The 27,962-nt window shown below is 41.0% G+C and overlaps 1 protein-coding gene across 5 annotated transcripts; it reads right to left on the bottom strand.

The window, feature by feature from the left end:
• Positions 1 to 215: 215 nt before the first annotated feature.
• LOC110975344 (uncharacterized) lies at positions 216 to 27,924 on the bottom strand. 5 transcript variants are annotated; one of them, XM_087133162.1, is made up of 12 exons: positions 27,774 to 27,890; positions 24,814 to 24,859; positions 23,829 to 23,998; positions 22,944 to 23,070; positions 14,496 to 14,600; positions 13,518 to 13,584; positions 13,071 to 13,145; positions 12,349 to 12,467; positions 10,390 to 10,491; positions 5,080 to 5,192; positions 4,650 to 4,815; positions 216 to 2,916 (listed from the first exon to the last, which is right to left on the bottom strand). In XM_087133162.1, exons 3-12 carry the CDS (start codon positions 23,961 to 23,963, stop codon positions 2,867 to 2,869), a joined length of 1,059 nt encoding a protein of 352 aa, XP_086989288.1. In that variant the 5' UTR covers positions 23,964 to 23,998; positions 24,814 to 24,859; positions 27,774 to 27,890; the 3' UTR covers positions 216 to 2,866. The 5 variants fall into 5 exon arrangements, with proteins under 5 accessions (XP_086989288.1, XP_022083452.2, XP_086989286.1 ...); XM_022227760.2 differs by lacking the exon at positions 24,814 to 24,859 and having other exon boundaries at positions 27,774 to 27,924; XM_087133160.1 differs by lacking the exons at positions 24,814 to 24,859; positions 27,774 to 27,890 and adding an exon at positions 24,327 to 24,437.
• Positions 27,925 to 27,962: the final 38 nt, after the last annotated feature.

Consider the following 27,962-nt stretch of genomic DNA (forward strand, 5'->3'; position numbering starts at 1 on the left):
AGCGCATGCCCCAAATGAAACGCATCCGTGGTCATACGGAACTGTGCACGCGCGCGCATGTGCAGCCGTATCATCAGCGCGGCCATGCGCCAACTCGGACGCGTGCTGTGTTCTCGAATAACCTTGCCGTTTTGAAATACCTGAATAGTTCACTGGCACCTGAGTAGACTTAACGCAGCAGGATTGTCAACAATTTGAAATTAATTTACGACAAGTTAAAGCAACGTAAGACTTCACTTTATTAGGAATAAAGCGAAGACATTTTAATCAGAATTACAAAAATATGCTTCTAAAAATACTTATAAACAACAGATGAAACCGACAACACTCTCACACAAGCACTGTATCGAGTCCGCCACAAGTCTCTTACAAGACCAGTCATTATGAATGATAAATGAATGCTTTCGTCACAGTTTATCTAACTGTTTTGCGACTTCGCTTAAGATCGGGGAACTTGTGCTGGAATTGAAGGGACTTGTGACGGACTGGACTTCAGCACTGCAAAATAACACAGAGGAAGAAACAAATTATAACACAGTATGAGAGATGAGCGATTACAACACAAGACATATCTATCCTTATCAGCCTTCCTATTATTACAAACACATAAAACAATTTAAACCTGCTAGATTATGATGCCAACATTTAAAAATGCCACACTATGAAATGTTTCAGAAAATAATTATTTTACGCCATTCTCCATGCATGAAAACAATGAATCGGTATCATTCAACTTGAACAATCTGCAGAGATCTTATTTCCATTTTGTCTGCTCGGTACCATTAACAAATTTCTTGCATGTGTTTTAAAAGGAATCTTGGAGGTCCAAAGAGAGGACAAATCCCTCTGGAAACGGTTTAAAATTCAAATCTGCACGCAATTTGATAAAGAAAATATTCTCTCGTCTTGGGTATGTTCTAGCTTGTGTTCTAAACAAAGTGAAGAAACTCTTTTGCCCTGAATTCCTCAAGTATTGAGCTGACATTTCCAAGGCTTAAATCTGCCAACATTTCAAATTTTCCATGTCTTTATAAAATTAACATGCCACACTGTATAAAGAACAAAGAAAAAATTCAACATGAAAATGCATTAACTCCTTAAAAAGCTGGGTTATCTTAAATACAGAATACTTTTCTCAAACTTTTTATTCTTCCTCTCAAAATGTTGGTAATGATTTTGTAGAACTAAAATAAATCTGGGTTAAGACAGTTCAGCAAATGTGTATTTCAATCGAAAACTGGAAAACTAGGTTGAAGGTCGTACTGGATTTATTGTTCTGACATGATCCATTCTCTATCTTGAACTTTGATCCTTCCTGATCATCATGTTTTCATGACCCACATCCATACCTTGGGAGTCTGGGCTCAACGAGTCCAGGAACAAATGAAAGATCAAACGCAAGTGGGATTTTCTTGAAAGTCTGCGCTGAGACAAAGGCTCGAACGAGGTAAAAATTAAAAACCGTCCCTCCAGTTTATAAATAGAACTGAAGTTCACTTTTTGAATCATTTACAACACTGAAATTGTGCTGTATTGTGTCCAATCTCTGTTATTGTTTTGTGCACGTTTCTGGTTAACACCTCTGTTCTTTTTTTCAATACATTTACATCCGAATTCCTTTACTCGTAGCCCACCTTTTAAATGACAGACTTGATATCTTAACGTTTCGTGAGTATTGGCTAAACTAAGGCAAAAAAGTGCTATAAATGTAAGCGTGTAAAACAATTAAAAATCAAACATAAAACTTGAAACAGTCAAAATTGCCTGTACAGTCTGAAAATTATATTATTCAACATTTAGCATAAGTCCGAGCTAATCCCCTGGGAAACTTCCTCTCAGGTTGTTTTTTTCAACTCCAGTGAAAAAAAATCAATAATAACTACAGACCTTGGACCAAGCATGCTAGTGTTGATCACTGATTTAGGGGAGAGACTACATGAGAATTGTTGTATATTCTGGCGGAAGCAAATAATTCTTAGTGATTTTCTGTGTCCTGCTAACAGGACATGGTTTGGCTACTAAGTAGGCTTAGGTGACTCCTTTTTTTTGAAATTCACTTTAAATTCTACTTCGGAATCAGATTTCGAAATTGACTTCAAACTTCTTTGGGAAAACAGGCTCCAAGTCTTAAGTCCCAAATAAATGACAGAATAAAGTTGTCAATGTTGGGTCATTAACAGATGTGACCTACACCCTTAAGTGTCGTAACACGCAAAACAAAGTTTGCTTTGAGCAGTCTTGAACTGAACCCTACTAACCAGCAACCATGACTCGACCACTGACGACTCAAGAAATCCCTATCCTGAATTCCATAGTTGAATCCAGTTCCGAGTCACTCAAGCCTAAAGTCAAATGAAGATTTCTCTTATAATATTCCATAACTCTGACAAATCTGAAATAAACTACACAAGACAAGGCAAGCCTTTCTGGAAATCACCAGTAAATTCTAAAAATGGCTGTCGATGACTGTCAAAATTAAATACGACCAAAACAAGCTTCCTTTTAATATGCACTTACCCTCAAACCTGACTTTGAAAATGCCTGTCTCTGCAATGAAATGCCCAGTTACAATGAAATAAATATCCATTCAAAGATAATGTACATTCCTTGCTACATCAACGGATGATTCTGTTCTCCCATCTCAGTCCATTCTTATATTTGAAGAAAGGAACACCACATGTGACAGTTTCCTCTTTTTTGTCTCTGGTTGACTGCGACTGTTCCCTGCTTATTTTAACAGTCAATCCTGACCACCTCTTCCCGCACTCCATTCTGCTTAATGTTGCTCTGAGAAAATCTTCAAGTAAGAACACAAATCAGCTCTCCTTTGAGCAGATCTTGTTCTTATAGTTAGGGTTCCTTTGTGTCATGGTTGGGTCCAAGGGTAGCCTGGTGTCTGGGTGCTAGACTGCAGGCCTGGAAGGGGGGGGAATCAAGTAAAACAAGTGTAAACACACGATTAATTTGAATTGATATTCAAGTGTGCAATAACTACACATTAAGAAATCCAAAGGAAGGAGAAATACAGTGGAACGCCGCTATAATGAACACAACTGGATCCACGCTAAATGTTCGGTACAGCGGTCGTTTGGTATAGCGAAATTAATTGCTGAACAATTTGTTGCCAGGTTGGATAGCGCCCTCTCTTGTCTAACTGAAGTGCACCCTCTTGTGATACTCTGAGTTTGCTGTTTTTGTGATGTTTTGTCATTGCATTCACGTTTGAGGTGCCTAGAAATGGATCTTAAATCTTGAGTTACAAAATTGATATTTAGTTTATCCTAAAAGTCGTGAAGCTACCACTCAGGATCGAACTCTGATGCATGCTGTGGCGAATCTCGGTTGATTTGCAACTTCACAATGTTCGGTAGGTTTTGTGCACAAAATATTGGGAGCCAAGGACGATGTTCGGCACAGCTGAATGTTCGGTATAGCGGTGTTTGGTATAGTGATGTTCCACTGTACTTGGAAACTGATTATTAGTTTGTCCAAATTTGTAATGAATTTGCTGGCTGAACAAAAAAATTTTTAAACAAAAATGTAAAGAAATTCCTGCTTGATCCACACAAACCATCCTATGGTGGCTCTGAAGCAACATCACCCATTGTCAATACTGACGTCAACATTCACATCCAATATTATCGCCCCAAGTTGCAAATATTGGCATTAATAATAACAACCATCTCCAAAATTCACGACCTGCCCTCAGTTTAATACAAATATTTGTGTTAAATAAGGGTGGGGATTTATGTTTAATTTGTGTAAGTTGTTTTATTTTGTAAGTTTACAAAAACTTTCGCATACCGTTTTATTCAAACATTTAGCCAAAACGTTAAAGAGGCCACCGCTGCCTACCTCGGTGTTTTCATATGCATAATTATACAGTTCAATAATGCACATGGTCCAGACTATGTAAAATGTAGATTGATGTTGGGGCATATAAAACAAGTAATGTTCATTGTTTTAAAATCTCCTTTTTTTCTCAAAAAGAACATGGATGCCAAAAGGGGAAAAAACAGTATGTAAAGGCATCGTTTACAATAAAAATGAATGCCAGATTGCGTCAAAACGTCAAACTTCTCAAAGGGGCGGTTCCGTTAAATGTTTGGATAAAATCTGTAAACTGATCTGGAATTTCTGTTTAAATGTGTAAACGTCCCACCCTTAACTGGCGTCAATATTTATTTCCAAAATTCATGACTCACTCTCCAGGTTGCTAGTATTGTCATGTATTCATTTCCAATGAGGTAGGCGTGACGTGAGGTTGACATGATCACGGCAGCCTGAACACACACACTGTGTGTGGCATATCAAGCTAGTAACCCTTGACCCTTACTTGGAATCTGAACTTAGCATGGACATACTTTACCTGGCTTACTGGGAAAAAAATCTCGAGTGAGCCATAGATTGCGGACTTGAATACTGCCGTCAATATGTGCGACCATGGGCAAGTCCTGAATTTTGGATGTGAATATTGATTATTGGCAATGTCCCTTGAGAGCCACCATACCACCCTGCCCACAAGATTCAAAAATTCAAATTTTCAGTCAAAGCACAATCCTTTCTTCAAAACAGAGAGTTGATAATGGGAAACCTCTCAGTGCAAACAAAAGGCATCAATAACTTGGCAAGAATACTTTGAAACTCACCAACGGCAGGCATTCCTAGTCCAGGTCGTTTGCTCCCACGGGGTACCCCAAGCCCCCTGCCCAGCCCAGCCAGGTTGTGCCCGCTGTTAGTAGGCAGGGGGGAATTGTTGAACTCACTCTGGGGGACTGTGGTTGTGTGAACAAGGGGAGCAATGCTTGAAGCAGCCTGGAAATATGGAAAGAAAAAGAATTCAACCGTGGGGTTGCCAAACTATATCGGAGATGGTCAAATAATAAACCAGTATTAATGCCAGGAAATCAGATTCATTCAGAAGTACAAAATCGTCTTTTCGGTAACTCCAGTTCAAAGACCAACAGTGTGGAAGAAACCATCCCCATGAAAATAACTGTATGACATGTCACAAAGCATGAATGCAATGAGAGTTGCGGCCAACAGCAAAAATGTCAGTAACGTCACTGACTGCATTACCAAAGCAACAGTGGGAGCTCGTCTGGGTCCTCCTTCCTGTCTGTCTGAGGTTGACTCCTCGTCAGTATCTCTCGAGTTGAAGATGTTCGCAGCGATTGACCGGCCCTGCACAGCTGAATCAATGAAAGCAAAGAGAGAAATTCATCACCGAGATTCCTTTTACATTGGAAGTTTTTAATACTTATATCAAAGTAGACTTTGTGTGCTTACTTTGCCTGTAACACTCTCAATTTCTGTATTAATCACACCAGGGATTGAAATACTTCACCCATAGAGCTACAATGTATACATAAAACTAGAGCGCTGGCCTATGTACAAAGTGATGCCTGCTGGGCGCATCCATGTTTGTGCACAAACCTATGGAAAAACTCTTTCAAGATATACATACTTTGCATTGGGGAGATGTCAATTTTAAATTACCCGACATACATTCATAAACACTGTATACTCGGTGCTTGTCCGAGAGCTTGTGAAAGAATTCACAAGCTTACTTGAAATCTTTTATGGGAAACCCGAATTTTGTACTCCTTTTTCATATCTGCGTCTGTATTCTTAAACACTGCGTCAACAAAGCTGATATGCAAAAAACTTACAGGAAATAAGTTCTGCCCAAACAATGCAAATGTATGCACATATGTGCGGCATATAAATTTTTTAAAATCAGATTTTATCAGCACCCGGTGCTCATTGCATTCAGAGTGCATAATTCAATGCGAGTGTTTTTGAAAGGCCTGAAACAAATTTTGTATTCACTCCAAATTTCCACACGAAAATAAATTGATCTTGTATTCTTATCTGTCTCCTTTACCATTCTGAACGATTTAAAACTGATCTATTTCAAAATATCTAAGTTATTTTGCCTTTTCCTTCCATTATGGTCTATTTTAAGTGCGAGGTGGTAAAATTCAACAGAAAAGCCAGAGGTGGTCGCTAAAAATCAATGAGGTGGGCCGCCTCACACTTGAATGGACGGGGGAAATCATGGTACTATGAGAAAAAACTTATTGCAAGTACATGTAGATGCATCGGCATAAGCATGCTTGTTAGTGCACCTGCATTACACGTGCAGCTATGAATACAAATGCAGTAACAGTGGGCCCTTTGCTGCTCATCAAGGCAAGCGTCACACAATTGCTTTTTCATACTGTTTCCTCTCCTTTCCAGAACCTCAGCCAGGGATTTCAAAATCCTCAGAGCTGTTAATTTGGCCTTCCAGGGAAGACAGGCTGCCAATAGGCCCACCAGACCATGTACATACCCATACAAATTAACACACCAAGTGATACAACAGCCCGGACACACCAGCCCGATAATACAGCCTACTGGGATTAAAACCCTTCAAAGTGACAGGGGGCCTTGGCGGACCATTGTTCCACCTGTCCCCTCGAGAATGTCTCCCCAGGGAAGAATGAAGACTATCATTCAACAAAACAACCAGCTTTCCCCATCCTGGTGACTTTCTTGTTCAGGCACGTTGCCTCAGGAAAACAAAAAAAATTGACCTTTAGAACTCTTCCTCTTTGAGCAATTCCATCCAAACTGATCTTAGTAAGTATTCAGAGTTATTTCTTTTTTTTCTAATTACCTCCCAATTTGGCTTTAAGGTAAAGTGGTGGTAATGTTGATCTTTTGACTGGGGTAGAGGTTGAATGAATTGCAGGCGACATGTGGCTTTCAGATGCTGTGACAGACAGACAAAAAAAGACTGAGGATTTCTGAGCTTTAGCACAAAGCCTCCTTTAGGAAAGGAAAGCCAGTTTTTTTCCAGTCCAAATGTGTTAAGTGATGTTTGTGATGTCACTTTGAACGTTTCAGACACCAGACAGACGATTCAGTGGTCACATTTGGTGTCCGGTGTGATGATGCAGCTTGCTTATGTTGATCACGATTCTACTGCATGAAGGGAGAAATGAATTCCAACCACCATTCTCAGTGACAGTCCAAACCACTCAAGACATGGATTTCAAAAACATGTTGTAATGGAATAAATTTACGAAGAGGTGAATGAGAGATGAAGGAGACTCACCATGGGGGGGGGGGTATTACATTATCCAATAGCTTGGGAATGCACATGGTCTAGCCAGGGAATTACAATCCTGGGGGAGGAAGGATGCTAACAGGAGGACGCTATCTTTCCCTTTTCAGATTCTTGCCAAGAGGTATCTTTTTTGTTAAGGCCTGATGTTGGCCAAACATTTAATGAATAAAAGCCAGAAATAAAGGCTTTTTTCTGGAAACCTTGCATCCATCAGCTGTCCCAATCATTTAGCCATCGGTTCATAAGGAAGCATGGGTAGATGTACACACACGTACATGTGCAATTTTCACTCACTGGTTGTTCCAGAAATACACACATTACAAATTGATCCTTGAATGACACAACATTTCAAGTTTCTATTTGAATAAAAATGGTTTATTTGGGAAACTGGGGTTGGAGGTGGGTTCAGGAGAGCTTTACTTTCCTTGACTCTTGAAGTCAAAGTCTGTGATACGGTCTGCTCTCGTACATCACACAAGCCTGATCCTACAGAATTGAGACCTAGGAGATAAACAGGCATTAGGAATTGATAGGGCATAAAATCAGGTGCTACTTCTATCAAGGACCAGTTGGAGGAGGGTGCTGAGGGGGGGGGTGCTGAAGGGTGGAGGTTGGTTGGTCATTTGATCTAAATGCAACCCTACCGCAGAGGACATGCCGACTGCCACTTTGGTCGCTTAGTCTTTCTTGTCTGGGCACTGCTAGATCTGAAGTGATTTGTCATATTATTAACGGGTTTAATTCACAACTTTTATGGGTTTGGCCCTGAGGAGTGGGTTATTTTGTCTGGGGACAAAAGAACCAGCAGTAGGAAAAGAGCGAGAAAGGACGAATGCTGACAAGAATCCTGAAATCACATTTTGATTAGACACATAGCCATTAGTATAAGAGTTCTTCTTTGAAGCATTTAAACAAGCCTATCTCCTGCTGAGAGGGGGTTATTGGTACCTGTTTCTCTTACATTAAAGAGTTTCCCACTATTGAACAACACCTTTAGAAACTTGCTGGAGTGTAACTTGGGTATAAACTAGAGGAGGTATCGGTAAACAGGTTGCCAGGTAAGTATAATTAAGAAAATCACAGGAGAAAAAGCTGTCTGGAACCCTCTGAATGAAGGGGAAAACAGACCAAATTTTTTTAGTCGTCAATTATACACCAATGAGCTAGATTTAACAAAACAGTCCAACTTTACGACTCGTTTTTGAAATATGTCTTTGAACAAGTTCAACAAGACATTTTCCAGACATCAAGGAGGTTTCAAGAACCGTTTGACTTTCAACATTCTGTGGGTGCGTCCAGAGATTCTATACACTTAACCCTAACCCCCTAGGATGTAGGCTCCCATGTAAAATCATAATGAAATTGGAGGATTTGGGACAGTTAGGGCCAGCCGATACAAATGGGACTGTTTCCACATACCTCATCTTTGCCGTCCCATGCCTACTCGTTTTGAAATGTAGCATACATCCAGAGACATTTACTATGAATACATGTATATATATATATGTGATGCATCAATACGGGCGTTTCATAATAGTGCACCACCAAGAGTTTGCAACACGTTGGCCAATCATAACGCGCGAAGTTGTCGACCCTATCCAAACGCGCATTGGGTCGACAAATCTCTCGCATTGTGATAGGCCAACGCGTTGCAAACTCTTTGTGGCGCACTATTGTGAAACGGCCGTACTCAATCTGGCATGCAGTGTTTTTTATGGTCATTTATAACTCATGGCTTCACGTGTTCACGTGAATTGAGCGCGTCAATGGGGGAGCAAACAATTTTTGACTGACCTGCCTGGACAAATGGGCACTTTGTCAGAAGGATATGTCCGAAGAGAACAGTATGATTTCATAAAATTGATGCCAAAATGATTGAAAGACATACAATAACTAGGAAAACTTAGTTTGAAAAAAGCAATGCTTGGCAACAAAATAACAAAAAAAAAATCTGTTAGGGGATAGGGTGGATTTCACCTCCTGGTTCTCAAATGTGGGGTTACATTAAAAAGGAAATCAAACTTCTGAAGAATCTCTGCAGTTTTAATTGGCAGTGTTGTAGTCGAGACCTTTACAAAACCAGGCACAAGACCAGGCACAAGACCACACACAAGACCAGACACAAGACCAGACATAAGACCATGTACATGTAGCTAGTGACTTGGGCTGCATCTGAATCTGTTGTCTAGAGCTAGGTCTAGGTCTTCACTCCATTGGAAATGTGTGGAGACATGCAGACAATAGACGTAGCCGTAGCTCTGGAAGCCCGTTTCGGACATGGCCTTGGATTCAGACTGAATGTCTTGTGTTGGTCTTGTGTGGTCTTGTGAAGGTCTCAAGTCGTCTCAACATCTTTAATTGATCAAGAGATGGCATTGAGCAGGCATTGAGCAAAGTTCCCACAGAATTTGGTGATTCTCAGGATTTTTCAGCCTTCTTTGGGTTGGTTCAACAATGCTGTTGTAACTGACAAAAATTTCATCAGTCAACATGACATCCACTTCAAGATTGTATAGACATAACAGGACAAAACATTAATTTTTTTACATGAAAAATAAACAAGTCCTAAAAGCTGAAATGCTCAGTTCAGGTCAGTTTCTGAACTGAACTGTTATTTTCTGGTAACACCAATAAGTCCCTCTGGAACCTGCCATGTAAATATGTAATCTGTGTCATATAATCTTTAAGGAACTGGTCTGGAGTTGTATCCTAATAACTATTGCATTACAGACACAAAACGTATGTCAGCACCAGACTATTGAGGCCCTGTTGCTATGCACATCTGCTGCACTTGACTATCATTACACGGAAATTTAGCAGCTGAGAAACAACGGCATCTGTGAGTTCAAGTGACATTAGATTTCCATGAACCAAGAAGGCCCATCTGCATAAATGCGTTCTATCGAATGGATTTTGCACTCGGAGCATTTGAGATTTGGGTAATTCAGTCACAGAATTTATGTCTGACCATACAGAGAAAATGTAAATAACTAACAAATTAACACTTTGATGTCAGATGATCCATTAACACACAACTTTCATAAATTTGTTCCACAGAGGATGCGTACACTTGTTTATAAGAATTCTTTTTTCATTTCCCTTACGAAACAAAATCATTTCAGTCTTTCATCAGCAAAATTCTGAAAGAAAAGGGACAGAAGATTCCGGCTAAAACTGCACATGATTTTATCCTCGCTCATTCCTTTGAATTCTATACTAAACAGAATAGAAAAGAAAACAGAAAATAGATTGGAATAGAAAACTTCACTCACTTGTTCCTGGTCGGGGCATGCTGTTCTGGCCTGACATAAGCATGGATCTTCCCACCCCGATGGGTCCATGTGGAATGCCCCTTTCCACAGGGAGCTTCGCCCCTGGAATTTCAACAGCATTAATGGTGGACTTTAAGCATATGAAATTCCAGCTTGGTGTTGCCAAGATATTCAGTGCAAATATAAAGCACCTGTTATGTTCTATGTACATGTAAGTTGACATTGCCAATGACCAACTTTGACCAAAACTCTCAATTACATGGAGCTAGTTTGGCAGACTATTGGTAGTTCAAGAGAAACCACACTAAGAGATTTTTATAAACAACTTTTGAAGCCCTATGTCTCCATGGAGATTGCAACCAATTTTTAACTTACAAAACCCAAATGTACAGTCTTGATTCATGTCACATTTCCCACTAATAAAGAGCATATCAAGGCATTTTATCAACATATAAGGCTGGGGACAATAAATGACACAATGGTTTAGCCATTACTGGAGGTCGAGTCGTAAGCAGTGTTGTTGTTGTTGAGTTCTTTCCGTGTACAGTCGACTCTCGTTAATACGAGGGCCTTGGGACTTTCTAAATTAGCTCGTATTATCCGGACCTCGTTTTATGCGAAAGCTACTGTCCCGCTTGTTGCATGAGTAACCGATCGACTGCATCGTTAAGAGTAAATCATGTACAACTTCCTGTACACGTATACATGTAGGCCTACATGTACTTTGTATGCACGTACGTGTGGTTTGGAATTTGATTTGAAAACAGTTTATGTTTATGAAAGTGAGAAGTAACTGTACTTTTTATGAATAAAGACTTGAAATAAAGAACAATAACATAATAAAAGAACAGAGAAACCGGTCAAGTCGAGTTGGAGGATGCATGGTTAGAGTGATGCCGTTTTACGTCTCCAGCATGCTGCGATGAGATCGTCATATAACGCACGCATGTAAGTACATTAACATTTTAGGTGGTAACCAACATCAGTGCTGCGCTTGTTGCACAAAAAGGGCGGGAACCAGTTATTGGTAGTGTGGATCGGCCAGTAGAGGGCTTCACTTGGTGAGTGAAAACCGCAGCGCTTTACTGCTGTACACAATCAATTATGGAAGCGCCTTTCCGAATTCAATGGATTCACTGATTGACAAGTTGCCTTCAGAAACGCTTGTGCTAATTAGACGGATAACAATACATTTGCACGCAGCTGGGGCCCCCAAAATGCTCATCTTAAATGGAATCTCGTAACACGCAAGCTTGTATTACCGAGAGTCGACTGTACCAAGGTTCTCAGCAAAATATTGGACTAGGTAAGAGGGACTAGGACTTGGACTAGGTAATAAAGCTGGAGTACACAGCCGTTTGATGGTAAATGCACAAAGGTACGATAACAAACTAAATGTACGACTTCAGACACTCCCAGTTTGGTAAAATTAACATTTTAAGGAGAAAATTACTTGGCCGAGTACTTTTTGAATACTTTTGTCCTAAAAAATTAATTTTTATTAAACAGTGATAGTCTGAAGGCATCATTTTACTTTGTAATCTTACATTTGTCCATGGACCATCAAATACCCATATGCTTCAGCTTTGTTCTCTTGGTACTTGAAAAGTACTCAACTTCAACATTGGTCCACAGTGTAGAGTGATTACATGCCTGGGCATGTCTGTAATTGGGGCGGCACGTGTTGGCCTCTCGGCTGTGCGGATTGGCTTCGATTCCCGACCCGGGCCATACATGAAGTAGAGTCATTGATTCTCCCCTGTGCTGGGGGTTGGGGAGGGATTCTACAGGCTTTCCACAAAAATCAACACAAGTGGGCTAAGGTTCTCTGTGGTCAAAAAGTCTTTTTACAGCTGTACAAGGCATCTTGAAATGCCTAGCTTCATCCGTAAGGCAGCCTTGTGGCTGCAAGTAACAATGATTAGCAGAGCGGTCAAAATCCTTGGTAATACTTCTTACCACTTTGCGGCGGAAGATACTGCTGGTCCAGGGAACTGCGGGGCACTGCTTTGGGGAGCTGCTTAGGCCGTCTCACCTCTTCCTCACAAAAGTCTGGTTCTGTGGGTTCCTCATCGTTGCTGATAGGGCATTAACAGACCGCCCCCCCCCAAAAAATTGGAAACAGACAAATCACATTCCCTGTTACTCTTTGCTTGGACCCGACATGTTCAACACAAGGGAGGCTGCCCTTGGAGATCACATTTTGATGGGACGCTGTCCAAATCCATTGGTTGTGGCTTGGAATAATACACACCTATAGAAAGAAGCTGCAGCTGTTAGCCAGTGGCTTCCACAAGTGCTTTGGTGTTTCTAGCCACAGCCATGACTTTCTGACAAAGCCCAAACTCTCAAGGTAAAAACCTGTCCAAATGGGTGAAATCTGCAAGTGCAGCCTCTTTATCAGCCAAACCAAATCGTCGGCCTACTGAATATTATACACCCATTTCTTTCTCTGTGGAGAAAATCCATCATTCCTTGGAAATCAATTTGGATCTTGACTAAACCAATTTAAAATTCTGTTAATTCAGCTAATTCTGAAATGAGACAATTCACAGTCAAGCCCTCACATGAGTACCGAGGATGTGTATTCTTTGTTTTACACTTAAAAGGTTCCAACCCATGATTAAGCTGCTAAGTAATCTAGTACATGTAGATAATATGTAATACGAAGAATAGCTTACCCCATCTCTGCATTGTTGGTTTTGTGTACTTCCAAGAGTTTGCGGTTGAATTCCCTCCTCTGGGCCTTTGTCATTCTGCAGGTCAAAAAAAGAAGGGAAAAGTATCTGAGTCTGGGTGGAAATCCGCGAACAACTTCGCTCCAAACGGAATAAACAATGGCCGACCAACATTATGTTTACTCCACTGATCTATCTGTGCATGATCAGAGGAGGGCGCTATGCTACTGAGCATTGGCTTCCCTTTGGGTTAACTCCACTGACCTGCTGTTTCTCATTTAGTTAACATATGTGTAGGCAAATCACAGGGAAGTGAGCCAATGATTTGGTGTGCAGCATTGTTCGATGTACATGTATAATACTTGTCAAAAATATGCAAATTAGCCATTGTAAATTGTCAATGTTACGCCAACTGGCCCGGGATATGCAAATTGGCCATGAATTTCTTACCCCACTAGTGAGTGGATCTTTTCTGGTTCTTCAGCTTCACAGTACGCTCTTCTTGGTTCACTCTCTTCTATGAAAACAAACAAACAAACAAAAGTAAGTGAGTAAAAACACAACGTTATGGTTGGTAATTCTAATTTGAGACATGAGCCGAGTTAGGATAAAGTGTCGAACATTACACAGTTGCTGCCAGCTTTTAATTTGCCTTCCTCAAGTCACCCTCTCACAACCAGTACATGACGGTGGTAACACTTGTACAAGTTCACTGACAAAGTATGTGGAAATTAGCCCTTGGGGAACAGTCCCTACCTGGTTCCCGGGGAGTAGCCACATCTTACCTAAATTATTTACTATAACCTTCTTGCATTCGGATTAGTACTGGTACACGTTTCTAAACATACACGTACGAATGAATAGGTTGTCCCTGCTTTTCTTACAAGAGCTGTTCATAATACTCAGTTTGCATTTCATTTCGATTGTTTTACATGTGATTTTCTTGTTCTTGATTTACAGGTGTTTTGACTGGATTGTACAATTTGTTTCACAATCCACACAGTGGTTTCTTTTTCCCAAGTCTGGTTTGACATATCCTTAATACACTCCTTTTGTCCCTTTTTTAGAGTGAAATTTAGAAGCTTATGTCCTATGTTCCTATTAGTTCAATTTTCTCGTGGCATCTCCCTCCGAAGATCCCTCGTTCAGAGCTTGGCTTTGGCTTTGCTTTAGCTGCATTTGTCACAGCATGCCATTTTTCCAGGTTATAGTCTAACAATTCAAGTTAGCATGCAGCACACATGAGATGACCACGCAGTACAAACTGGTTGCTTGAGCTCGGTGCATCCTGTGTAAGAAGTGTGTGGACCCCTTTGCACATGCAGTATTTTAGGGCAAAAAGGAAGTTGTTCTCAAGTAAAAGTATGTCAACCTCTTATTCCATTACAGAGCGGATCACATGCACTGAACCTCAAAGGGGATAGTTACCTATGTCCCAGTTTTCGGAAGAGATGGGCTCATAGCTATGGCGGTAGCTGGGGACAGATGTATCTCCCTTCATGTAGCTGCCGTCTGCTCCGTTTTGTGACTGAGCTGTTTATCAAAGAAAGAGAACTGGAATCATCCATGGTAACGAACTGAAGATCTGCACATTCCATATGACTATGCAGGGATGAGATTGACCAAAGATAAAAATAGCTGAAAACAGCTGAAAAAAAGGCATAAAGAAGCTGAACTGTGAAAATCTCCTATACTTTTGTACACAGTCAGTGAGGAAAAAAAGCCGAAATCCAAAACGAAAAAAGCTGAAATCAGGTAAAAAGCTGAGAAATCTCACCCCTGACTGTGACAATGAGCTTGCCAGTGTGATCCCAGAAAACAGACATAAATGCATAGACCACCAGTCTTGTACTGTATAACCATGATTTTGAAAAGTATGGGCAAACAGTGGGCAAAATGATGGATGGAAGCCCAGTCAGTGTGTATAGTGTGTAACACACTAATATTGCCTGTACTTCTATACAGGTACATGGGCTCTCAAATTATGTTCACTTTTTTGCAAATGCACTGTTTTGAATCTACAGATTAAGTAAAGAGATGATCTTTTAATATCACAGAAATATGACTTCATCTAATTTTTATGGCTTGAATTCTTCAACTATGCGCTATACTGAGGAGTGGATCTGCCCATAGTTTGAGGTGCCATGCAGATCGCATGTATGCTGCTGTTTTCCCCCAAATTTTCCCTCAAACACAAAAGCCTGGTTCTCTTTTCTTTCTAATATGAAAGAGGAAATTACCAAGAACATTTGTAGGTAAGTTGTTTCAAAAACATAGTCTTTGTTTCCTTATTACAGGAACAGGAGGCTATAGGTAATGAACCCCATTTCCAGAACCATACATGTACCGGTAGCATGAGAACTGCAGGCTAACATGATGAAGGTACATGTGTGGCAAGGCCATGCCCTGGAGGAGGGTACATGTATAGCTTGTCATGCTTGTGTACATGTACACATCATGTGTACATCAAAAATCAAACGGGCAGAGGACAGAAAAAGGAAGGCAGAGAAGAGAGAAAAAGAAACGACAAGGTAACACAAAATTTCTAATAGGCCTTTCTTAGAGCAGAATAACGTAGTGTTACATCCCCAGGCACTGTACTGCAATACCATGTGCAGAGTCAGGGCAGGGGGAGCTCTATCAGACCCATGTCCCACCACTTCTGGTGTGCGACAGGGATGTGTGGCTGCCCCGAACTCAAAAAACCTACTTGTCCTCTTTTGGAAACAATGTTTTTAAGGCAGTGAATTGAGCAATGGAGTTTACCTTGCAAATTAGACAGCTGTACATGTACTTCCAAAAAACAATTTCCTTTAAATTATTATGAGGAAGGAACGATATCATACAGGTCTGCAGTGATGCGGAAGGTTTATGTCCTAATACATTCAAAATATGATACAGTCTACAGTATTTGTCACAAATCAATATTTCTGCATTGAAAACCAGTCTGTTTTGCAGATTCTCTGATTTGTAATATTATTGTGTTATTTTGCAGAAAGCATGGCGGTGTCCTCAGTTAATCCTGTAGAGAGTTCAGTGGAACTAAGCAACGACATGTACTTTGCTCTGTTAACATCCAGCGACCAGTCAAAACCTCTACCTGGAAGACGTCATGCTCTCCCCGTTCAATGCATCACATGCAGGAGTGTAAATTACACCAAGGAACGAGCCACAAAAAAATGAAAGGTTGAGAGGCTCGTAAACTGTGTAAGAAAACAAGGTGGAAAAAAAGGATGAAAGCTGCTAAAATTAGGCAAGACGAGCGGCTTTTACTCGACATAGCAGGTAGAGATCTGGTTGCTATCGAGGTCAGGTACCACTGGACTTGCTACCTCAAGGATACAAAGATTGCTCGGAGACTATCCATCGAAAGACCTAGCACAGCAACCACACTTGTAATTAAGTCAGGTTATTAAAGGAGAAGCTCATTCAAGACAAAGACATATGGAGATAAGCTGAACAAGGTATTTATAAAGACGACAAAGGAAGTTGAAGGTACAGAGGTTGAAGGATACAAAACAGCAAGTCTAAAAAGTAGGATGAAAAAATCTCACCCTGAAATTTCTTTGAGGCCTTCTCGCTTTTTTGAAAGCGACATTGCATTTGCAGGCAGCCTTGAAATGCAAGATGCCCTTGAAGATGCAGGTGATGAGACATCATCCAGCAAAAGTGAGAGCATAAGTAGAGGCTGTTCCGACACAGATCCCAAACCACCGACACTGCCTGGAGAACTTCAACATCTGTACTCAACTGCTCAGCTCGTCAAAGCTGCAATGGATGGATCACCTTCGGCTTCACCTTGGCCTTCACTGTCGTCCGATGTGACACTTTAGATTGCGAGAAAGGTAATCCCTTACTAGTTATTCAATTTCTTGGCATGGACCACAGGCATCAGCAGTGAACCTGTAGACACAAGCAGGGCGGCAGTGACAGAGGATGAAGAATGGCGAGCAATGGTGCAGGACATCGTCTACCTCAAGACATAAGGGGAGAACTGCCATGCCCAAGCACACTTCCCTAGCCATGGCAGTGAGGCAGAAGACAAACACCTTTAGTTCCATGAATAAAAAAACAAGGTCAAAAGGTAAGGGGAAGGCAGAAGAAATTCTCCTCCAGAGACTTCTCATCATTGCCAACGTACGGAAGTTGGACATGGCCAAAATATTATCTTACAATTTGGGTCAAGCGCCATTGTCCTTGACAAGCTTCGATGGTTTCCTTAGCAAGACCACAAAAGCTCCAGTAGTCTCATGCACTATGTCGAGTCCCTTGTGGAGCCATGGATAATGCCCCAAATGGCAGTGTATGGATAGTAGATAGGATGGCCATGCGACAGGAGCTTCCCCAGAGAAGTGTGCCTACCACCTTTGGTTTGCTGGCTGATCAACTGTTGAGGCAACTTGTAACTACGGCCAGAGGGATGCACAGTCATATTATTCACTTGGGGATTGACACACATCATTTGATCTCATCTCAGCCAGTATAACATACAGCGGTGAAGAGTCCAGACAATGAGGTCTCTGTCACTTGTGTATCAAAAGCTGATAAAATTGGCACGACGTTGCTTCTTCACATTGGACAAGGGAACAAACGTACTGCTCTCATGTTGGAGAGCAGGTTGCTGATGCTTTTGACAGGTGTTCACTGCTTCACAGGTTGGGATTCTGTATGAGCATTCCATGGAAAGGGAAAGAACAAGGCTATCAAGTTGATGATGGCCAGTGTCGAGTACCAGTCTGCTTTTAAGCAGGTAGGGGCAGTTTTCTCCCTAACCGACAATAACTTTGACGTTGTTGAGAAATCCACCTGTGCAATGTACAGCCAAGATTGCTCTTCAGTAAATGAAGCAAGGTATAACATGTTTTTGATGGCAACAAAGGCTGAATCTTGCATGCCACCCACACAAGATTCCTTAAAGCATCATGTGTTGCAGGCTAAGTACCCGGCTGCCATTCAACACAGATGTTTTGAGCACACTGTTCATGTTCCAAGTCCTGACGGCCATGGGTGGCAGGTTGTTGATACAAATCTGGAAACTGTCTGGGGAGATCAGCCACCTGCACCAGACAGTTTGCTTGAACTGACCCGATGTGGTTGTAAAACTAGAACGACAAAGCCGCCATGGCTCCCTGCTTGTTATGAATTCGAATTTCTTTCCTGTAATAAGACAAACGAAAGAGACATCCAAGTTATACAGATATGGTTACTAAATTAAACAAGAAAATACCAATGAAGCTTTATTAAATTTTTTCTACAAGATTGGTTGACATATGACTGCAATACAGATGTACAAGATATTTTATCGACCTTAGCAATAAAATTCATTGTACTCTACGAGAAAAATCCTAGTTAGTGCTGTGTGCAGACTGTGTGTTGAAAGGCGCCTGTGGTTTAAAGTAAATCAACAAAGACCATTAACATGGGAGAAAAAGGTACAAAGGCTTCACAGTTCTTTACAGGAGAGAGGAATGCCTATAGACCTATTTAACCCATCTGACTAAATGTAAACAATACCACCACGTGTGGACCGCCTTGGCCACGGTGATCATATATATTCCTACGGGCAGCTTCACCCACGTGCAACCACATGTGCGAATGCTGCATGCTTGACTAGTTTATCTTGAATAAGTAGATTACCATCACAACACTACATACTCATTACCATCACAACACATCAGAGGTCCAGCACGATCGTGACATAACTAGAAAAAGGTCTATAGAATGTGGGTCCAGTACAGTCAGACTAGACCTACAGCCAGACTAGACCTGCACTTTGTATCCCATCATCCTATCCTCTACAATTCTACCCCCATCATCCATATCCCATCATCCCATATCTACTATGTCTACTTTGACTCCACCCCTAATCGTATCAATCTCCAATCCCACATCCACCTTATCTTTCCATCCATATCCTACTTAACCCCTCCATCATCCTATCCGTCTCTTACTCCACCCATCCCCATCATCCTATCCATCTCCTACTCTGCCCCTCCCCATCATCCTATCCATCTCCAACTCTGCCCTCCCATCATCCTACCCATTTCCAACTCTGCCCTCCCATCATCCTATCCATCTCTTACTCCGTCCCTCTCCATCCTATCCATCTCCAACTCTGCCCTCTCCCATCATCCTCTGCATTTCCTACTCCGTCCCCTCCCCATCATCCCATCCATTTCCTACTCCGTCCCCTCCCCATCATCCTATCCATATCCTACTCTGCCCCCTCCCCATCATCCTATCCATCTCCTACTCCGCCCCTCCCCATCATCCTATCCATCTCCTACTCCACCCCTCCCCATCATCCTATCCATTTCCTACTCTGCCCCCTCCCCATCATCCCATCCATTTCCTACTCTGCCCCCTCCCCATCATCCTATCCATCTCCTACTCTGCCCCCTCCCCATCATCCCATCCATTTCCTACTCTGCCCCCTCCCATCATCCCATCCATTTCCTACTCTGCCCCCTCCCCATCATCCCATCCATTTCCTACTCTGCCCCCTCCCATCATCCTATCCATCTCCTACTCTGCCCCCTCCCCATCATCCCATCCATTTCCTACTCTGCGCCCCTCCCTATCATCTCATCCATTTCCTACTCCACCCCCTCCCCATCATCCTGTCCATCTCCTACTCTGCCCCCTCCCCATCATTCCTTCACTTTTTACCCTGGCTGTCCCATTTTTCCACTAATCCAGCCCAACCAGGGCTTAGTGTACATAATAACAGCGTTTATATAAAAGTAAATAATGGAACAACATACCAGTGGCAATTTATAAGATAACTCTATGGAAAGGTTTATATTGCAATAATTGATAGCAATAAATGTTTGGGTACATGCAAATTTGTTGCTTTTTATTTTACATGTAAGCTAAAAACAGGTTTTTCAGCCAACTTCCATTACATGTATAACTTTTGAGAAGGTAAAGATTTACAGGTGAACATCTTCAAGAAGTCCCAGCACAGCATACACTGACACTTGTACAGTAAGAGTTACACATGCCATGTTTAATTCAACAGGTCTTTTTTACTTCCATACCAAACGAAGCCTCAAATAAAATTGATTTTTATTTTGTAACAGTGTAGACATTGAAAATATTAGATGGACTAAATGAATATGTACTTCCAATATTATGTTTGACAGATACAGGTAAATGCTGTTGTATGATAGCGACCAGTTCAGATGGGTTCTCCTGGCCAATTTTGAAGAATGTGTAAATGAATTAGTAATAGCAGCATTTGTTTTCGAGCAAAATAGAACTACCATTCAAATTCCTATTTAACAAATACAAATTCTATTTCAATGAGGGTGCATTCAGTTGTATACATACATGTACATGTAAGGTTAGCGTTCAATATCACAATATTGCACTGGTTTCGTATATTGACATTTATTTTTCCTGAAATTGAACGCACCTATATTTAGGAAAATGTGCAGGCAATTCCATGCGAAATATTATTTAAGGTATGCCAGTCAAGAATTGGAATTTATTTGTGTGCTAACGAGGTTACATTCTTCGAAGTATTTAGTTGAATGGTTAAATGTTTGAATATTCATGATTGAAATAAACCATTCATGTTGTCTTTGGAAACAGACCAACTAAGAAACCTATCAATACTGGCAACGAGGGAACCTTCCTTCTTGTGCTAGGTTCCATCACAAAAACCTTAATTTTTTTTTACAGTTTGATAACAAACACACTATAAACATTGATGGGTAACATGACATTTATTATCAAAGTCATTATTTGTGTAACCTTGTATATATTATAATCAAATTAAATGTACATTTTGTGATTTTAAATTACAGCAAATGAAAATGAATACTCACTTCTGATGGGTCACGGTACAAGACAGATTTTTAGTGAATTAGAATGCACATTTGTTGTGACTGAAAACCGATACGCCAACCCAAAATCCCAGTCACGTATTTGTAACTTCTCTAATGAAACGTACTGTAAATTCATTTATTTGAAGGATGCAAAATGTAGTCGAATGCTTGTTATTGCCAAAATGGAACCAGGTTTTTTAGTTATTTTTAAAACCTACGCCAAGTTGAATTTTTATTCTACAAATTAGATTGCACATTTTTCGAAATTAGCAGGGAAAACCTAGATTAACCTGAGTACCCCACCGTACATGTACTTTTTAAAAGGAAGGTTCTTGTATCACAAAATATTATTTGGGTTCAAGTTAAATTTCTTAATTTTCTTAACTCCATAAAATACCTTACATGTTATGTGATGTACAGTACATGATGCATGTTTGAAGGGAGACAACATTTGTTTTTCCATCGTCTTAAAAAAGGGTTCTAGTGTGCAGTACATGTACTTGTGAGGAAAGGAACTGAACACAAGTCCTTATCTTGCAGCTGTAATGAAGACTTGAGATAATTAATTGAAGGGCTTGTTACATGTAAGCATATGCATACATGTACATTACTGATGTAAGTCATGTTCAGTTATTTGACAAAGAGCGTCACATACACCTGGTGTCATATGAGCCAAGTTACATTGTTCATGATACTTTGCACGAAGTGTTGGTTAACCTGTACAGGCTGGCTATGAAATTACAATTCAGAATGGACGAGGAGTACAAAATAAAACCTGTTTGTAAAAACTCGGAAAATTTGCATTCAATAGTACATGCCTGATAATAATCTCCCAACAGAAATATAATTGATGAATGAACAAATGACATTCAAGTACATGTACATGTATTTAAGCAAAAGTAAGGGGAGGCAGGGATGCAGGAATGATTTCAAACCATAAATACACGTACATGTATTAGACGTAACTGAGAACATCATAAGAAAGGAAGCTTCCATGTAACTTATTGCAAATGTCTTTCTTCAGAAACGACTGAGAAAGCAGAGAAAGAAAGAATGCATCTCAAACACAGTAACAAAGACCCCGAATCACCTGTCAGTTGGAAAAAAAAAACGCAGGCAAATTTCCCCATGGGTTTGTGTACACTTGTGACTTCCACAGGAATTGTATACAACTCTCCAAACACGAACAATAGAGGGCGCTATTTTCCAGACGTGAATTTTTAATTGAATTTTACTGATTAGTGTGCGTTTCTCAACACTGGTGAAATAGATATTCTTGCTTTGGGGTTTCGAAACTTTACACTGAGCACAATTTCAGGTAGTTTCTTGCGGGTAGATCACAGAATTTGATTTCTGAATGCCTTTTACATGATCATCCCATGGTCTAACGGTAAACTAGACAGGACTTATGGCACCGAGCTCTTTGCCTAAATGACGATCACTGATGTACATCAGGTCATGTGGGTTGTGGGTTTACTCTGTAAAATGAATTGTCTATAGGATCTGCAATAATCTGCAGTCTATGCACACAATGTACTGTACTGATCGTACTCTACGGTAGAATGCAGACCTCCCAACCTGTCGTACTCCTTCGTGAGGTCAGGCACTATCACACAATAGATTAAAAGGTATTTAAAATGAGCCCTCAGTTCATTTAAAATTCTAATCTATTATGTGGTGATGCCTGACCTCAGGAAGGAGTATGACAGATTGGCAGGTATGAGAATGGTGTCGATGCAAGTTCTTCGGAGATACACTCCTACGGTAAGAAGACACTTTGGGGTACAGATATACCAACAAATTTGGCAGGCTGACTTCAAATGAAGATGGATGCATTGTGTACAGGTCCTAAACCACTTTTTGCCAACTGAAGCTAAGAATGTTCTGTATCACTGAATGTTTCTACATCTAAATTCTCCAGAATACTCTCGGTGCTAACATTACAACTAACTACAGAAAGTGCAGCTTCAAATGTAGACTCCTACGATCACGATCCCCAGCCATCTTTGGACTGCAGACTCTAATTTGGCAAGATTTCACTCACCATAGGCTAGGTCAGGCTCGATTGTGCTTCTGTCTGGGCAGCTGGCCACATGGTGACGCAGCTCGGAGACCGGCACAATGTGTCTGGCGTTGAACGGACAGAAATGCACCTTAGCGGTCCGGTGATTCTGTGAGAGAAGAGACAAAAATCGTTTGGGAATGCTTCAGAACAAACATTTATTAACCCAGACAGAGATACATGTGAAAGGCCACACGTCTTATCCCTTAGCCTGTAACCATTCAACCTGTAACCCTCAGGGAAAAGGGGATGACGCTGAAATCAGTTTTGTATAAAACACGCATGTTAAGCGTCTGGGCTTTAGAAAAAAAACAGAGAGGCCAGACTTTTCCTTCATTTTCAAGAAGGCTAGCCTAGCAGTCTCTTTTTTCCGTAAGAGTTGGTAATTTCTCCACTGTTCCAAGACACAAATACGAAAACAGACACTTTGGATAAGAGCAATATAGTTACAGATGTTTCGATTGAAGTTTTTATTAAGTATACTGATGGTAGTTTCACAAGTACTGGGGAACACACTTACTGTACTTCCATTGGGGGCAAGTCTAATTCTTCAACCATTAAATTTAAGACATTGCTATTCTGAGATCTGTTTGGAGAACACACTGTTAAGTGAATTATGTGGAAAGTGACATAGATTGTCTTAACGTAAGACTGTCTAAGCTTAAGGTGTTTTTATTTTTGGATGGACTCTTAAGCGTAAATGTTTTTATCCCACTTCATGTTTTTTCCTGTGATGAAACTAACAAAAATCCATGCTGCTCCCACCCTCATCCAAGGAAGCAAACAGGGGCGCTAAGCATGATTTTGTCTTGACTTCGCCTGGCAACTGTTTTCTTTAATGAACACATTTAAAAAAAAAATCTTTACCTTCCTGCATTTCATGATGTGGTACGGATATCTCTTGGCCAAGATCCGGTGGACTTTGTCAAAAGGGCAGACGAACAACTGGTCCGGGTCACAGTCGCTCATGCTGGGGAAGGCAAACTCGTTTGGGTACGCCATGATGAACAAAAGATCTTGCGGAACAACTCCAAGCTCTGGAAAATTAAGGAAAATTTTGGATGTACATGTATGGTGACAGCAAAGGTCTGGCACCTGATTACTCAGGCAGCTGAGAAGCAGAATCTTTATCTTTGACAGGGAGACATTCTGCTAGGAGTAAGTATTTCCAAAAATTGGAAGAGTACAACTAGCAGTCTTCTCTTGGACTGCGAACTGAAATCACATTCACTTCCAAAGTGAAGTGAGGATTGAACAAATTATGACTGATGTTAGTGTAAAAGACAAGTAATATAAAACTGCAGTAAACTGCTTGCTGACTACAGTGACCTAAAACAAACATCACAAAATATGGAGGGGCCTGACGTTTCGATCCAAGCAGAATCTTTCTCAAAGGCAAACTGACAGGTGGACTGGACAAACAAGCACATGGGGAATCAACCAAGCGTGGACGGATGCAAGACGACAAAAGGAGAGGTTAAGAAAGCTGCAGGCTGGATAAAGGGGCAAAGGGGACTGAATCACCCCTTGCCCCTTTATCCTTTGCCCCTTTATCCAGCCTGCGGCTTTCTTGACCTTCCCTTTTGTCTTCCTGCATTCGTCCACGCTTGGTTGATTCCCCGCTTCCTTATTTGTTTTGTCCACCTGTCATTTTGCATTTGAAAAAGATTCCGCGATGATGTAGAAGAAAGGCACGGAAAATAATTCGCTGCTTTCCAAACACAAAATAGAAAAACAGGTGGGCAGGTATACATCTTAGCTGCATGTGACACCCTCCCCCCCTCCCGAGAAAAAAACAGAGGGAAACAAAGTCACAAACACATTCTAGGAAGCCAATTATGCACATCCTCACCAGTAAATTCAGTCTAAAATCAACCGAAACCTTCTCTACACACTGGCTGCAAGAAAAAGGAATTAAAAGAAAAATCAATGTGCAGAGCCTTTCATCCCTGACAGTGTCTAAGATCCTGTAGAAAGACATGAATGAGGAACTGCCCCTGCTGAGTGATGCAGATTAGACACTTTCATTTTCCTTCCCTTGTTATCAACCCTAATTCACAGGCAGCAACTTTCTTGGAATATCTTGGAACTTGCTGCACAAACAAATGCTAACGATGTAAAGGAGACATTCATCAACCATGGATACAGTAGTGTAACTTGTTCAATACGCTTATCCTGCACATCTTGCAAAGTCTACAGAAGATGTAAAAATAAATTAGCATATCAAAAAAGTACTGTTCCACCATGTAAACTAGGCTTCTGATTGATCCTGAACTTTTAATTTTTTTTCCAACTAAACAACTTCAGCTCTAATTTATCAACTATTTGTTACACAAAATAAGGAGGCCGCACGTCTGCAGCCAACAAAAGATAGATACCCCATTGGCTATCACTTCAACCTTCCTAACCATTCCATTTCTGACATGATCTCACAGGGCATAGAATCACTTGGGCACCCTAAGGAAGCTGTTCACTTCAACAGGGAGAAGCTGTGAATCAAATGACTCAGCGCCATATACATGTAACTCCATGGCCCGAATATCCAAGAGGGACACTAATTCCCTTACCCCTTTCTCTCCCTTTTGTTTGCAGATTACCCCCAACTTGGGGTCCACTACCCCTTCCATTGTATTTATTTTGCGATCTCTTCCCACCTTACATCCCTTTGTTGTTCAACCATACCCTTCATGCAGTCCCCTTTCCCCATCATCCAGCCTGCGGCTTTCTTGACTTTTCCTTTTGCTCTCCTGCATGCGTCCATGCTTGGTTGATTCCCCGCTTGCTTATTTTTTCCTGTCCACTTGTCATTTTGCCTGTGAGAAAGATTTTGCTGGGATCGAAATGCCAGGGCCTCATTTTGTGATTTGTACATGTATTCTAGGTCACTGAAGCCAGCAGAGCAGTTTGTAGCAGTTTTGTATTACATATGTTCTGGAATTATTTATTTTATTCACCAATGTATGAATTTGGCTTTTTTTCTACTTTCTTTTTTAGCTCAAAGGGCAATGTTTATCCCATTTCAACAAATTCAAAGCCAACCATTCATAAAATATTCAAATTGCCCGGTGACACATTATCCAAGACTTCCTGCCTTATCTGTTAGCTCCCTGTAAGCCCCCAACTCCTTATCACCTTCCATGGGGCAATAAACACTAATACCTGGAAAACCATATACAGGTCCCAGGGATTAGCCAAGTAACAAACATAATACCTGTTGCAAGGTTTGGGGGGGGCATGAGTCATCCTTGCCATTGATTGTACATAACCAGTCTGGAGATGGGTAGATGAATACTCCATGTACACTCAGTTCCTACATAAGCCCAGTAATTCTGTTGTCAGAAATCTGGCATCAGAAATACTGTGTTTCGCTTTGCCAATAGGCTGTCAATCGGCAATATTCACCGAGGTAATCACTAACTTGGGGCCTTCAGATTATTTATGGAATGAAAATGTTGCAACTTTCAGTATGTTCAGAGTTTGAAAAATGTTGAATAAAAACTGTCATTTTCCCGTACTGTGTACATTTTGCTCCACCGTGTGTCATTACCAACCGTTTCTTTTTAACAGTTATTTCTAATGCCGCGTTGCCCATGGACATCTATTGCTAAGTTCCCATATGTCACTGCCACAATGGTCACAGGTGTCTAAAGACACTTTTTAACTGCGAAGGGGCCCTCTTTTCGGAGTCAAAATAAGGACTTCTGCACTGTGCTGGCTGTGGCATATTTGCCTGAAGTTGTCAGATTCTGTTCTGTTTTTTTTTTCAGATTTTGCCGATTTTGTCATATTCCGCTCAGGTCAAAGGTGAATTGCACAGTGCTGACAATGTATTCAGCTAGTCTTGCACTGCGAATAAATATTCTGTTACGGTAGAAAAAGTCAGAGTAGGAATGCGTCATAGATTGACAAGAGGGATGTCGCAGTAAGTTTCTGAATGGCCGCAGGGAAAATGTCCAATGGGAACACAGCTTAAATGTACAAAGGGGGGAAGTGTATAGTTAATCCAACTCTCGTTCTCTCAGAAAACTGGAAAATGGAGTCAATTACAAGTACAGAACATAAATCACGAAGTGAGGCTATTTTGTTAAAGTAATATCTATTCTATCTTTACTTATTCATTAACAAACAGCTTTAACCCGAACACTCTCTAGGGTATGCATATGCCTACAAGCTGGCAAGAAACCCTGCCAGACCCATCAATTTGCACAATTTGTAAAAGTGGCTTGCCTGCCCAGCATGTAACAAGATCCAACAGGTCAACTCTTCCCAAAGCTTAAAGCCTAATAGCCTGGGAGTCTGTGGTTGTCAGTCACCACAGGATGGGATAAGCTCTCATTATCTCAACATAACCACTTTGTTTGGCTGCTGTTGCAATTGCTCAGTGCATCAAAATGCATCAGAGCCATAGAATTCAAAAGGATGGGGTTTCCAGCTTTCTCCGTGTGCAAGTAATGCATATACTGTACACTACATGTATGTAATGTCACAGTGAACATCGTGGGCCAGTGATGGTTGTCCACCGTGCAACAGACACATACCAACATGAAGGTAGAAGACCCACGTGTGCAGGCAAGCGTCTTGCTAAAAACCGCCATTGCGTGCATAAATATATATACAGGATGTACATGTACAGTATACTGCAAGGTGAACGTAAAGTGAGGAATCCCATCGGGCCTAACTCTAACTCAAGAAATTGAAGATACTACTTACTAGGGCCTATATTGTGACTAACTATGTACAAAATCTACACTCCCAATAAACACCGCTGGGCATGTACACGTATTGATAAATAAATGTGAAAAAGCGTCTTACCAAAGAATAATTCGTCTCCAGTCTTGACCGCACTTGTACTTGTCTACACGTGAACCGTACGCAAACGTAAGTAACAAGAGTGTATTTCACGGCCACGCACACGCGTGCGTATATGGGATCTGGAGGTCTACTGGCGCAGTCTAATCTTTTGAAAGGGGTCTCCTGAGGACCCTACGACGTTAAACCAGT

The sequence above is a fragment of the Acanthaster planci genome, linkage group LG02 (genome assembly GCF_054643075.1).
Source record: "Acanthaster planci isolate LZ-2023a linkage group LG02, COTS_SCS, whole genome shotgun sequence".
NCBI classification, from domain to species: Eukaryota; Metazoa; Echinodermata; class Asteroidea; order Valvatida; family Acanthasteridae; genus Acanthaster; species Acanthaster planci.

Bases quoted from the DNA above. Each gene is read 5' to 3' on its own strand.
- LOC110975344 (XM_087133159.1), bottom strand. The intron at 13,585-14,495 runs GTAACTATCCCC...TTGTTTTCATAG, and splicing joins TTCCGAAAACTGGGACATAG to AAGAGAGTGAACCAAGAAGA. The intron at 4,816-5,079 runs GTAATGCAGTCA...CCATATTTCCAG, and splicing joins GAGCTCCCACTGTTGCTTTG to GCTGCTTCAAGCATTGCTCC.